The sequence below is a fragment of the Urtica dioica genome, chromosome 1 (genome assembly GCF_054948205.1).
Source record: "Urtica dioica subsp. dioica isolate 48M chromosome 1, U.dioica_male_clone48M_v1_H2, whole genome shotgun sequence".
NCBI lineage: Eukaryota > Viridiplantae > Streptophyta > Magnoliopsida > Rosales > Urticaceae > Urtica > Urtica dioica.
The window spans coordinates 2623190-2635894 of NC_142756.1; the positions used below are offsets into that span (position 1 = coordinate 2623190).

General features: G+C 34.9%; 4 protein-coding genes across 4 annotated transcripts; 1 reads left to right on the top strand and 3 right to left on the bottom strand.

Annotated features, from left to right (window-relative positions):
• Nucleotides 1-1969: 1969 nt before the first annotated feature.
• Nucleotides 1970-2398, bottom strand: LOC149406308 (S-protein homolog 20-like). Its single transcript, XM_089611696.1, has one exon. The coding sequence runs from the start codon at nt 2396-2398 to the stop codon at nt 1970-1972; it is 429 nt and encodes a 142-aa protein (XP_089467822.1).
• A 5410-nt stretch (nt 2399-7808) lies between these two features.
• LOC149406309 (S-protein homolog 20-like) lies at nt 7809-8237 on the top strand. Its single transcript, XM_089611729.1, has one exon. It carries the CDS (start codon nt 7809-7811, stop codon nt 8235-8237), a length of 429 nt encoding a protein of 142 aa, XP_089467855.1.
• A 1455-nt stretch (nt 8238-9692) lies between these two features.
• On the bottom strand, nt 9693-10166 carry LOC149406310 (S-protein homolog 5-like). Its single transcript, XM_089611741.1, has one exon. The coding sequence runs from the start codon at nt 10164-10166 to the stop codon at nt 9693-9695; it is 474 nt and encodes a 157-aa protein (XP_089467867.1).
• A 1271-nt stretch (nt 10167-11437) lies between these two features.
• On the bottom strand, nt 11438-12685 carry LOC149406311 (mitochondrial pyruvate carrier 1-like). The gene is made up of 5 exons (XM_089629211.1): nt 12371-12685; nt 12123-12261; nt 11973-12027; nt 11744-11880; nt 11438-11616 (listed from the first exon to the last, which is right to left on the bottom strand). The coding sequence occupies exons 2-5, from the start codon at nt 12213-12215 to the stop codon at nt 11539-11541; spliced, it is 363 nt and encodes a 120-aa protein (XP_089485337.1). The 5' UTR covers nt 12216-12261; nt 12371-12685; the 3' UTR covers nt 11438-11538.
• Nucleotides 12686-12705: the final 20 nt, after the last annotated feature.

Below are 12705 nucleotides of genomic sequence, written 5' to 3' on the forward strand. Positions count from 1 at the left end.
GTATGTCTAACACTTCGTACAACGTTTGAATTCTTTACTCGTGGGTCACCCTAGGAAACTCAAACCCTTTTGACCAAATTTGGTATACAAACTCACACAAAGCCCACATATCTCTTCCATATGAAAACTCTTGTAAGAACACTCCCACATCACTTTTATATTTCCTTCACAATTACTGATATCTTTCAATCCATTTTATGCATCAATTTCTCATTCAATATAGCATTGAATTTGGAAAATAAATATTCAATCTGATACCCGCCGCAACGAGGAATAAGAATACACATGAGTTAATCAATTCAGATGAGTAGATCTCACTCAAATCTTAGCCACAAATCAGCTACACAAAGTGTAATTAATAAATACTATGTATTACAATATTTCCAACATTTCATTACTACAAGAGAAGGAGCCAGCAATTGCAGCCATGAAAGGGTGTATTTGAAAACAACTATTCAGGAGGGGCATAAATGAAACACTCATATAATTTTGGAGTTAAAATTTAAAAATTGATAACAATTTGGGGCAAATATATCATTTTCAAAAGTTTAGCTGACTCCGGCCGTGATTACTACGATATTTCAAGTCAAGTATCACAAAGGTTGCACCTTAAAGCTAATTTATAATGAATGAGTACCTTATATGCACTTACAAACAATATCAAATCTCTTTTATATTTCTTCTTAACGAAAATATATCCGAGTTGCCTATTTTTTATTTCTCCATTTCTCATATCTTAAATCGTGTGTCCCGAACTTTACCGAGACAACTTTATTTGTTGGATCTATTCTTTAGATCTAAAGGTCTGATTAAAAAAACTCAATGATGTTATGTCAGAATTATCTTTTCATTTTGAACAAAAATGTCTCTCACCTTCAAAAGTTCACGATATTGTCCTTCTCACCATTTTTTTGTTTCACTCTCTTTCATCTCTATTTTTTTTTCGTCTTTCACTATAAAATTCCAATAATCACATTCATCTTAACATGCTGGAAAGTGAAGTTTAGATGTTCAGTATCATTATCTTGTGCTTTCAGACCTCGAGCCATGTTAAATATTATTGAAGAACATATAGAAAATCATCAAAAAATTATTGAAATAATTTTTTCATTTAGTAGGATTTTGTCGGATTTAATAGGAAGAAGAATAAAAAATCAATTGAATAATATTTTTGTCCAAAATAAAATGATATCTCTAATTTTGATGTGGTAACATTATTGAGTTTATTTGATAAAGTTCATAGGTTAGTGAGTCTACTTTATGAAATTTCTTTGGTAAAATTGATAAATGTTAGGTACAATTAAATAGTCCAACCCAAACAAAAAATTGTAGATGACTAATAAAAACCAATAAAAAGCGCCAATCTTAAAAAAATTTAACTATTTTAATTTCAGAAAAAGGAATTCATGAATAACCTGGGGGACAAATTAAACTCCGATCAGTTTTCTGATTTTTGAGGCACCGTGAGAGCTTCGTTAGAGTGTCCGTAGATCAATGTTGTAAAATTAGACATGCTTGAAAGGGTTACAACTTTCCGTTATATTTTACTGGACCGAACGAGATATAAATTTTTCTAGAATATACTTTACAGTCTCCGGGAGTTACCATAGTAATTACAATAAAAAATTATAATCAAACATTTAAGCTAATAAATTTCTATTAAATTATACTATTTAAATGTTAAACATACTTTTATTCTAATATTTTTTTTAATTATAGATAAACTATTTGATATATATATGTATATGTGTGTGTGTGTGTGTGTGTGTGTGTGTAGAGTAGATGGTAGAGAGAGAGAGTCGATAATATATAAATAAAGTAGACACATTTTAATATTCATTAATCAAAGCAGCAATTAGCGCTCCTTATTCTAAATAAACAACGCCCATAGTAGTACTTACTTAGGAGTTAGGACATATACATTGTATATGAAATGATATATATTAGATATAATTATGTAACGATTGAGTTATTTCCAGGAAAGACAATAATTGTCGTCGTCGCAGGCACAGGGTCCACTGGGCTTGATGTTCCAACAGCAGCGATCGGTGCCGGTTTTGCAACGGTCGGAGTCTCTGTCGAAAGTATAAGCGTCGAAGAAATGAGACTGGCTGTTCCCAGGCCACTTCCAGGTGACGTGGCAGTAGAAGAGCGTGGTCCCCCAGAAATTAGGGCTGAACGAGAAGTCAAACCCTTTGTTGGGAGATAGGTATGTTCTTCCCAGGTCGTCGTTCTTTGACTTGCAGTGCAATCCAGCCCAAACCCCTCCGCCCAAGCTGTTTCTGATCGTCACTTTCACTTTCTGGCTTGGCTTGTCTTTCCCTCCCGCCCCAATCTCGCTCTGAACCGCCCCGGTCAAAGTCAACGACGACGACACGAATAGCAGCGTCGCAACCATTATTATAATACTAGTACGACGACCTAAACCCATGTTTAACAGTACGTATAGCTTTTCCTGTAATACTATTAATGGGTTTATTATGAGCTTGAAAGGGATGGTTTGTGGTTTTGTGTGATCTTGGTATTTATACACAAGATTTGGCTACGTTTTGACGTTGGCTTTTTACTATTTTTATCTGCTTCTAAATGTTCAATATGCTTTGTTGTCTTGTGTTGTATCTATATGTAGTAACAATCTGTTTGTTTACATTTCTAGTCTTCACCCAAATTTTGAGTAACTTCATTAGTATTTTTGCTTTCAAATTTTAGACGATTTGATTTATGTATAGTCAATAGTTAATTCTTGCGTGTGTCACGCGGCATAACTTATTAAATCTCTCTAAATTTAAAATCTTATCTGTTATTAACAGTTACAATAACTGATATAGTATAGATTAAATGGCAATTTTTCGTTGTTACACTTTGCTGGCTGATTTGCATTTTTTTTTTCTGCTTTGATCGATCTAGGCAGTCAAATATCGTGCGATCCTTCTTTGATTTTGTAAAATATTTATCTAAATAAGGATAATGCATAACTTTTTTAAAAAAAATTGTTTCTCTTAAATTAGCTACGTACTAAAACTATTTTTTGATATATATGAATAATAAGATAAAAATTTGTGTAGGCATCCTAGTAATGAAGTTCTGTAACAGCTACTAGAAGTATAAGAGTATATAATTAACTAATGCGGGAACAGCCTTTTCAATTTTTTTTAATCTTTTATTGAAACATACAAAGATCAGAACTTCAATTTCACTAAAATCATCCATGGAGCGATTCGTTCAAATACGATTTGCCATGGTTTCCTAAGCGAGAAGCTTCTCTAAGTCTCAGTCCTCAAAGCCTTCCTCGGATCTCAAATAGAGCTTTTTTGCTCGAAAATAGTTCTCAAAAATAGTTCTCAAAAGTCCCAATTTTATCTCCATGTACACAATGTATCATGTTTACTATTTTATATCAATTGTTTGTGTGTTGATTTATTTATATCAATGTATATGTATTATGTCATTACTCTTCCCATTGCTTCTACCACAGTCACTGTCACAAGAGTGTTTACTAGAATGCATCTTATGAAGCCAAATTTTGTATAGGGAATAGAAACTAATATATTGTTACATAAATTGGCAATTTAATGTTGGAAAAATACTTAAAGAGTCGCGGAATATAATTTCAGATAGAATTAGGTCTCGCGACAATTATAATATTTGGAAGCGTCACAGCTTCTGTTGTAACAGACTGTGCAACAGTTACGCCACATTCACTTTTGGACTTTTCTATTCCGAATTAAAGTAAGATTCCAGTGTGGATTGATGATATCATCGACGTAGAGGAGCGCAACAATGAACTGAGGACCAAAACCTCGTGTGAACAAGGAGTGATCTGCTTGGGATTGCACAAAGCCTAGCTTCTGAATAGTAGTGTTGAACTTAATGTTCCATTGTCTCGAAAGCTTGTTTAACACCATAATGAAGTCGACACACATGTTTTCCACTGAATTTTAAATCTTCTCCTGAAACAAATAGCTAAACGACAACTCCATATAAACCTCCTCAAACAAGTCTCCGTTTAAGAAGGCATTGTTATTGTCCAACTGAATCAGAGTCCATCTATGATCAGCAGCACTATTAGCAAGAAGAATTTTAACGCCGACTAACTTGGCCAATGCAGAAAAGGTCTCAATATAGTCAATACCTTCCAATTGACTATAACCTTTTTTGCAACCAAACGTGTCTTGTGTCATGCCAGCTCACCATCAGCACCAAACTTGTTTTTGAACAACCAAAGACAACCATTAGCTGATTTCCTTCCAGGAATGAAACAACTGACAAGAATATCAAGCATTGCATTAATCTCTTCGTTCATGACTTGGCACCAATGAGCATGTTTGGGACCACGATGGTTGTGGTTCAAAATGGACTGAAATCGCCAAGGCGAAAGCCTTGAAGCTTGGAGATAAACAGTCATAGCTGAGAACTTTGTCTAGAAAATGAGGAGAAGTCTTGACTGCATCATTGTGAGTATCTAAACCATCTAGAGCATCTGCCATATAGAAGTGATAATCCCTTAGGCGCACTGGTGGATTGGTGTGCCTAGTTGACTTTCTTTGAGGCTGCACTATACGTGTCAGCTTCAACAATGTCTTATGGATGGTCAATGATGTCAATGTTGTGATCTCTGTTAACATCTATAGATGGTTCACAATCAGCTGCTTGAGATGAGGATGCACAGTCCTTAGGAGTACAAGCAGGTTCATCATAGTGTCCAACATAGACTGAACGTGGAGAAGGCAAAGAAAGATCACTAAATGGATCATTGACATCATCAAGTTCACTGATGTTGACAAAAAGAAATATATGCTCATGGAACACCACTTCCCTAGAGATGAAAATTTCATTCTTGTCAATGTCAAGTAACCTATAGCCTTTGACCCCCGGAGGATACCCAAGAAAAACACACCTCCGTTCTCTAGGGTCAAACTTGGTTATGTGAGCCTTAAGGGTTGATGCCTATGCTAGACAACCAAAAAATCTTAGCATAGTGTAGTTAATCGGTTTGCCAAACAAGAATTCAAACGGTGACTTGTTCCCTAAGATAGAGGTAGGCGTGTACTTGATTAGGAAAGTAGCAGCGAGTACACACTCAGATCATAATTTGATAGGCACACGCGACTGAAAATATAGTGCCCTTGCAACATTAAGCAAGTTCTGGTGTTTTCTTTCAACTACCGAGTTTTTATGAGGAAACTCGATGCAAAAAAACTGATGTAAAGTGCCTTGCTTGGAGAAGAAGTCAGCAAAAAATAATTCCCTTGCATTATCTGATCTAATGCTTTTAATGACCTTTCTAAATTGTGTGTGAAACCATGGCACAAAATCTAGATATTAAGAAATGCACACCTGCTTTATATTTCATCATGAAAATCCAACGAAAGCGAGAGCAATCATCCACAAGCGTGAGGAAATAACTATGTCCAGAGTGAGATTGCACATGACAGAGACCTTATACATCACAATGAATCAATTCAAAGCAGTTTTCAAACAGTTTATTTGAAGAGACAAAAAGCAAACGTCTTTGCTTGGCAAGATGGCAAACACTACAATGACAGTTTTTACTACTAGTTGAGTAATTCAAAAGCTTCTTGAGAGGTTCCAACTTCTTGAATGATAGATGTCCCAGTCTGTCATCCTACACCTGTGAAGATGTTTGATTGACTGGAATGTCTTTACAACTCCTCCCATTGATGATGTAAAGTCCATCTCGCATCTCACCCATGCCAATCATTTTCCCTAGCCTTGTATCCTGGATTATGAAACCACGAGCAGTAAAAGAGATCTCACCATTCAGATCTTCATTCAATGCATGCACACAGAGCAAGTTGAACTTGAATCTAAGTACAAATAAGTATCCCTCAAAACTGATGTACTATGCGATTAGGCAAGGTCACAGTTGATCTAGCAACATGTTTGAGGCTCAGATATTGAGAACTCTCATCGCATATGTGCTTCGAAACGCCTGATTCTAGTATCCATACTGCATTATTACCAGAGTTACCACTATAAAAGCTATCAGAATAGCAAGCACTTGCATTGTAAGTGGTTTGATTGACATCAATGTGATAGCACTGATCAAACAGCTGAGAAGTGGTCAATTGATTATGATCATCACCTTTGACCTGCTGATCTGTAGCTTCCACATAATTTGCTTGATTCTTAGGCCTCTTGTGTCCCGGCGGATAACCATGCAATTCGTAGCATTTATCCATGGTATGACCAGGAATCTTGCAGTGAGCACAGACCTATTCTCCTTCTCTTTCTTGTATACCTTCTTCTGCACCTCATCCTTTACTGTCGTGGCAATAACATTATCATTTTCAACAGTTGAATACTCATTTCCAACACTGTGCTACTTCTCTTCTCGAGTCATTAACACATTCCAACTGATTTCTATTCTTGAGAGAAATTCACCAGCTCACGTTTCAGCTGATAGATCCTTTGACCATTAGATTGCGGAAATCTCTCATTCGTATCAGTTCAGATCTTAGCTACAGACTCACCAAACAAGAGACTAGACAAGATTTCTTTTATACAAAGTTCATCAGCCAAGCTATCACTATGTGGTTGTTATGCCTCCAAGAGTTCAACAATAGAGGGTCAGATCCATCAGGTTTCAGAATAGATCCATCAACAAAACTTAGCTTGTTTTTCATTGATAATGCAATCAACATAGATGTGTTCCACGATGCGTAATTATCTCCATTCAGAAATTGAGATACGAGCACCGTATCTAGTTTGTCCGAGTGATGGAGATAATAAGAATTGAGTGGATCATCGATGACTGTTTTGCATGAAGCTCCAAAAGATGAATTCTCCGTCGTCTTGTTACTCTGTTCTTCCATTTAGTGCAGAGTAAGAAAACAATGTATAACCAGAGAGACGAGAACTTCGAATCAAAGCTTCACTAAGCTCAACAATGGTGAAAAGAGAGCTTTGATACCATAACACAACCAGTCATTCGAGAGTGTTTGGAGAGAATGATCTTCTCAATTTGAGCAAGATCTATATTTCTCATTAACCAGAAAAGAGCTTACAAAACTGCTTATACATGCTCGTCTCAATGATAGAGAGCGCTGTACAAATAAATGAATGACACGTGTCTAAGTGTGACATAAAAGAAAATACCCTAAGCTACGTCGTTTAACTCCTAATAGTTAGAAATCACTCAGGCTCAACTAGTCGAGTACTAATAACATGATTTCCCTTTTAATGAATGAGAAAATCCATAAATAGGCTTTTTTTCAAGTTCCCAATTTAGGTGTTACAGAATTTAAATTTAGCACTATCAATAAATAGTTTCAGTAGATAGCTTTGTGATATCCAAATTCAAAAACAATTATGCACTATCCTTATTTAGATAAACATTTTCCAAAATCACAGAAAGTTCGCAAGATTTGACTGCCTAGATCGAACAAAATAAATAAATAAATCAGCCAGCAGTGGTCAGTTGATAAGATTTTAATTTTAGAGAGATTTAGTTATGCCGCTTAACGGTGATCACGATACCCGCAAGAACTATCGACTATACATAAACCAAACCGTATCTAAGATTTGGAAGCAAAAAAATAAATAAATAAAGTGAGTCAAAAATTGGGTGAAGATAATTTTAAACAAAAAGATCTATATATAGACATTAACAATAATAGTAAAATGCCAACGTCAAAACGTAGCCAAATCTTGTGTATAAATACCAAGATCACACAAAACCACAAACCATCCCTTTCAAGCTCATAATAAACCCATTAATAGTATTACAGGAAAAGCTATACGTACTGTTAAACATGGGTTTAGGTCGTCGTACTAGTATTATAATAATGGTTGCGACGCTGCTATTCGTGTCGTCGTCGTTGACTTTGACCGGGGCGGTTCAGAGCGAGATTGGGGCGGGAGGGAAAGACAAGCCAAGCCAGAAAGTGAAAGTGACGATCAGAAACAGCTTGGGCGGAGGGGTTTGGGCTGGATTGCACTGCAAGTCAAAGAACGACGACCTGGGAAGAACATACCTATCTCCCAACAAAGGGTTTGACTTCTCGTTCAGCCCTAATTTCTGGGGGACCACGCTCTTCTACTGCCACGTCACCTGGAAGTGGCCTGGGAACAGCCAGTCTCATTTCTTCGACGCTTATAGTTTCGGCAGAGACTCCGACCGTTGCAAAACCGGCACCGATCGCTGCTGTTGGAACATCAAGCCCAGTGGACCCTGTGCCTGCGACGACGACAATTATTGTCTTTCCTGGAAATAACTCAATCGTTACATAATTATATCTAATATATATCATTTCATATATCATGTTTATGAAAATGTAACTATTGGTGCATAAATGATAAAATGATTGATCAAACCTTCGTAGTTCCCATGACCATTTCTTTTTTCTTTATATACATATGCACACAAACATATATGCGTACGTGCTCGCGGTAATTCTTTCGACATGAAAAAGAAGTATATAAAATCGAATAAACTATAAATATAATATATATTGTTAATGTAAATTTATTTATTTTCACCAATATTGAATGTCTATGTTTAGTCTTTTTTAAATTTATGATCCATAATTATTATTTTATAGACAATTAAAATAGTTATCCAATCTATAACATTATAGAAGTTCTGGTCTTTCAATTGCAGTTTTTCAGTTCGAAGGATTTTTGTTGATGGAAATACAAGAAAAAAAATTCTTATTGTAATTGGGCTGGGGCTGTATCTGTTATAAATAAATAGCTGTCAATCAATTATTAATAACTATTGTCTATTAATAATTTGACCACTCATCAAATTAGCGCTTATGGTATATTCACATTATAGCGCCATGAAAAATATATCATTAAGTAACAAAGCTTTAGTTTTATATAAATCATATTAATTTTGATTTAATTAATAATGACGCAACACATTTATTTAACGATATTAATAATCCTAAAATTATCTTAATAGATTCATGGCTTCCATGATGACCATAAATGGGTTTATCCGTAATAGGGATTTTCTTTCTGAGGCCTTTTGAATTTGCGAGGGAGAGAGTTGGCACATCTTCAAAACTCCGACGGTGGATCTAACAATGGAGGCCAAAAGACTTAATTACGTTCGAATGTGAAAGGTTGGGTTCAATGAAGGAAACTCATAGGGTTTTTGGAGTCATATGCAGAGTGAAAATGGACACTCCTCTTTATTTGTAGTCATAGTTCGGAAGACAACGGTTTTGATAATAGAGTGTCGGTAAGATTTTGTGTACTAGAACTATTTTAGTCCCACCTTGGCGACTAGCTAGCCACACAAAGTCGACTTTGGTAGCTACAATGTAACTTTGGTCACAACTATATCTCCGGTCGTGGCTGAATCATTGATTTGTTATTGTTATCCTATCATACTCTTCAATTTTTTCTATCATGTTTTGAATTACATTATCTCCACACGTTCATTTTCCGCATATTTGTACATGATATTACCAACATCATCTTAAAAATAATCAATAATATAGAAAGAAAGACTTGGTCATTAACTTACAATATCAGCCTTTCGGATTTCCATATATATATATATATATATAATCGATCTTCTTAAGAATACACAAGATTAACAATCCTGATACAATCCATTATTAGACTGTTAGAGAGATCATCAAACCCCAAACAAACAAGGAATAATGCACAAACACAAACACATAGATATATTATGAAAACGAAAGCCACATATATGATTATTTCCAGGGGATACACCTATCCTTTTCGCCGCAGCGGCACGGTCCTCTGGGCTTGATGTCCCAACAGAGAATGTTTCCCTGTCCGAAGTTATATATCTTTTTTTTATAATCATAAGCGTCGAAGAAATGAGATTGGCTGTTCCCGGGCCATTTCCACGTGACGTGGCAGTAGAAGAGCGTGGTTCCCCAGATATTAGGGTTGAAAGTGATCTCGTAGGATTTGTTTGGAGATAGGTATCTTCTTCCCAGGTCGTCGTCCTTTGACTTGCAGTGCAAGCCAACCCAAACCCCTCCGCCCAAGCTGTTCCTGATTATGACTTTGCCGAATTCGTTCGGCTTCGTTAAATTGCGCTCTCCGGACCCCATATCGCTTCGACTCGCGCCGATCAACGCCAACGAGGACGATAGAAATAGCAGCGTGACAAGCATGAACGTGCCATTATTGCATTTCTTGCTTGTACCTGAAGCCATGTGTATTATATTGTTTCAAGGGGCTGACTAGAGTTTTGCGTGTTTCTGGTTTATTTTTTTTTTCATTTATTTATATATGTACAAGAATTTGTTACGTTCTAACGCTGTCTTTACTATTATTATGTATTTTTTTTTTTTTTTTTTTTTGCTTATGGTCTATCTTTGTAGTTAAATATATCCATTCCATAATATGATCACGCGTTCCAAGTCAAACGCTTTGTTGCGTCTATATATAGTAACGTGAAGTTTTTTTTAGTTATACATTATCTATTCTTCATCAAAATTGATATTCTCTGCAAACTTTTTGCATGTTTCATATAATCCTTATAGTTATGTAACTGAATTTCTAAAATTGAAGCCTCGTCCATGAATAGTAATAGTGAATGACTTTGTGGGTTTGGGCTTTTAACTTGAATGTCAAATTTAAGATGATGACCTTATGGGCTAGTGAGTTGTGGCAATTCATAAAAGGGAAAATATCACATGTAACTCCTATTAAATCGAAATGCTTAACTTATTCCTATAGTTTTTAAAAATGTCATAAGTATTTTTTAACATTTCTATTAATATCAATTATATACTTTTAAAACGTGTTTACATATCAATACTCTCCTTTTCTATTAGATTTTGTTGATATTTTTTTAAACGAAAAAATTGAAATACCAATTTTACCTTTGATGAATTCCCTCTTTTTATACCCTGAGTTGTTTTTATAATAAATAAAAAAAAAATTATTTTTGGCTTGTGCTTGGCCTTCCATTTCTTCTTTGTTAAGTACTTAGCAAAGAGAGAGTTCTATGGTTTCGAGCGAGAAAAAACATAAAGAGAGCTTTTAATCATGACAACTGTGTAAAGCTTGATTGGGCTAGTCAGCCGTATATAGAGAGCTTGTACAGTGTTCGGCGACTATGGAGGTGGTGACAACAATGCTTTCTCTTCTCTCTGGTAAGCCCTTCTGTTGCTGTCGTGGCCAGATGCGATCACTTCTTTTGAAAATGGGTAGTTCAATTTTAAATTTTAAAAAAAGATCAACAAAATATTATAAAAAGGATGGATTTTGCTATGTAAAAGTATTTTAAAGTATACAATGGAGAGACATATGATATTTATATGGGTTCATTAGGTATATAAACATATTTACAGTTTCACATTGTTATATAATCAACGTTTCATAAATCTTAGATAAATAGTCACATCCATGCATTTATATGTGTAAATTGACGTAAATACTCATCATTTAGCGAATACACACTATATATCTTTTGCCATAGAATACTCATATCCAAATCCAATATTTCATTATTACAATTACAAACATGTCTTTCATTGAATCATAATCCTAATAAGACAATTATTTACATGATAATTGATATTAGCTCTCAGCCTTATTTAATACATCATCACTAAGCAATCCCATACCTTCCTCACTCTTGTCGTCTTCTCCAGATTTCTGCTCACAAACACAAATCACAAATTAAACACTGCTTGGACAAGTAAATAAAATACTTCTTGGTCGTATAAACGAAACCCAATCACAGACTCTATAAAAGGAAAAATAAAAATAAATAAATAAATACCGTTGAGCCTTTGACCAAACGAGATAGCTGATAGAGTTGAACAGTCTCATTAGAGGCGTGGAACACCAAAAGATGTATATTACGTGGTTTTACCATCCATGCGAATCTCATGAACAATGCAGAATAAACGCACATCACTGCCAAAAATGTCCTTATTACATCAACACAGATGATCTATTAATATAGTTATTAGCAAATGTAGAGTTTATAAATTTAATCTAAATTTGACCTCCAGTCATTTTGGTAGATATTAGATCTGGAGATTTCTTCGAGTCCATCAACGCCTGATTTTCAGAACGGTGGATCATAAATTAATATTTGTAATCGAAAAAAATTAGCAATCATTATAGACACAGAAATATCAAATATATTAACTTACGGCTATAGGAATACCCCAGTTAAATATGGGTCCCCAAAAGTGAGTTGTTTTTGGACCAACTGGGCTATTCCAAAATGTTCTGAGGAGTCCCATTCCAGGCAGGCTTGATATTATTATTATTATTATTTTTTTTTGCTAGCTTTTTGTCATCATGGAGAAATAAAAGAACAGTTATGGTATTAAAGACATGAATTTGCAGAATATAGTATACGGCATCAAAAAAAAAGAAAAGAAAAAAAAAGTCTTACTTGGATCGAGAGCTATTGAAGATTAAGAGCACGCACTGGTTCTGAAGGTTTTCATACATAATTCTATGTGTAAACTTCAAACTATATATGGAATCCAAAAATAGTATCAAGTCAACGAAGAAACAATAGAGTATTAGCTTGTGGATGTATATCATCCTTACACAGCTGTTATTAACTACAAAGTTGTTTGGCAAACAGGTCCTAGTCATTTAGCGTTATCTCTTGGGGGATATTAAAATAATCAAAAGTAATGTGGTCTTAAATAAATTTCTTTAATTATCAAGTTATTACATCGAATATATATTATTTTATCATAACCATTTTGATTGTTCTGT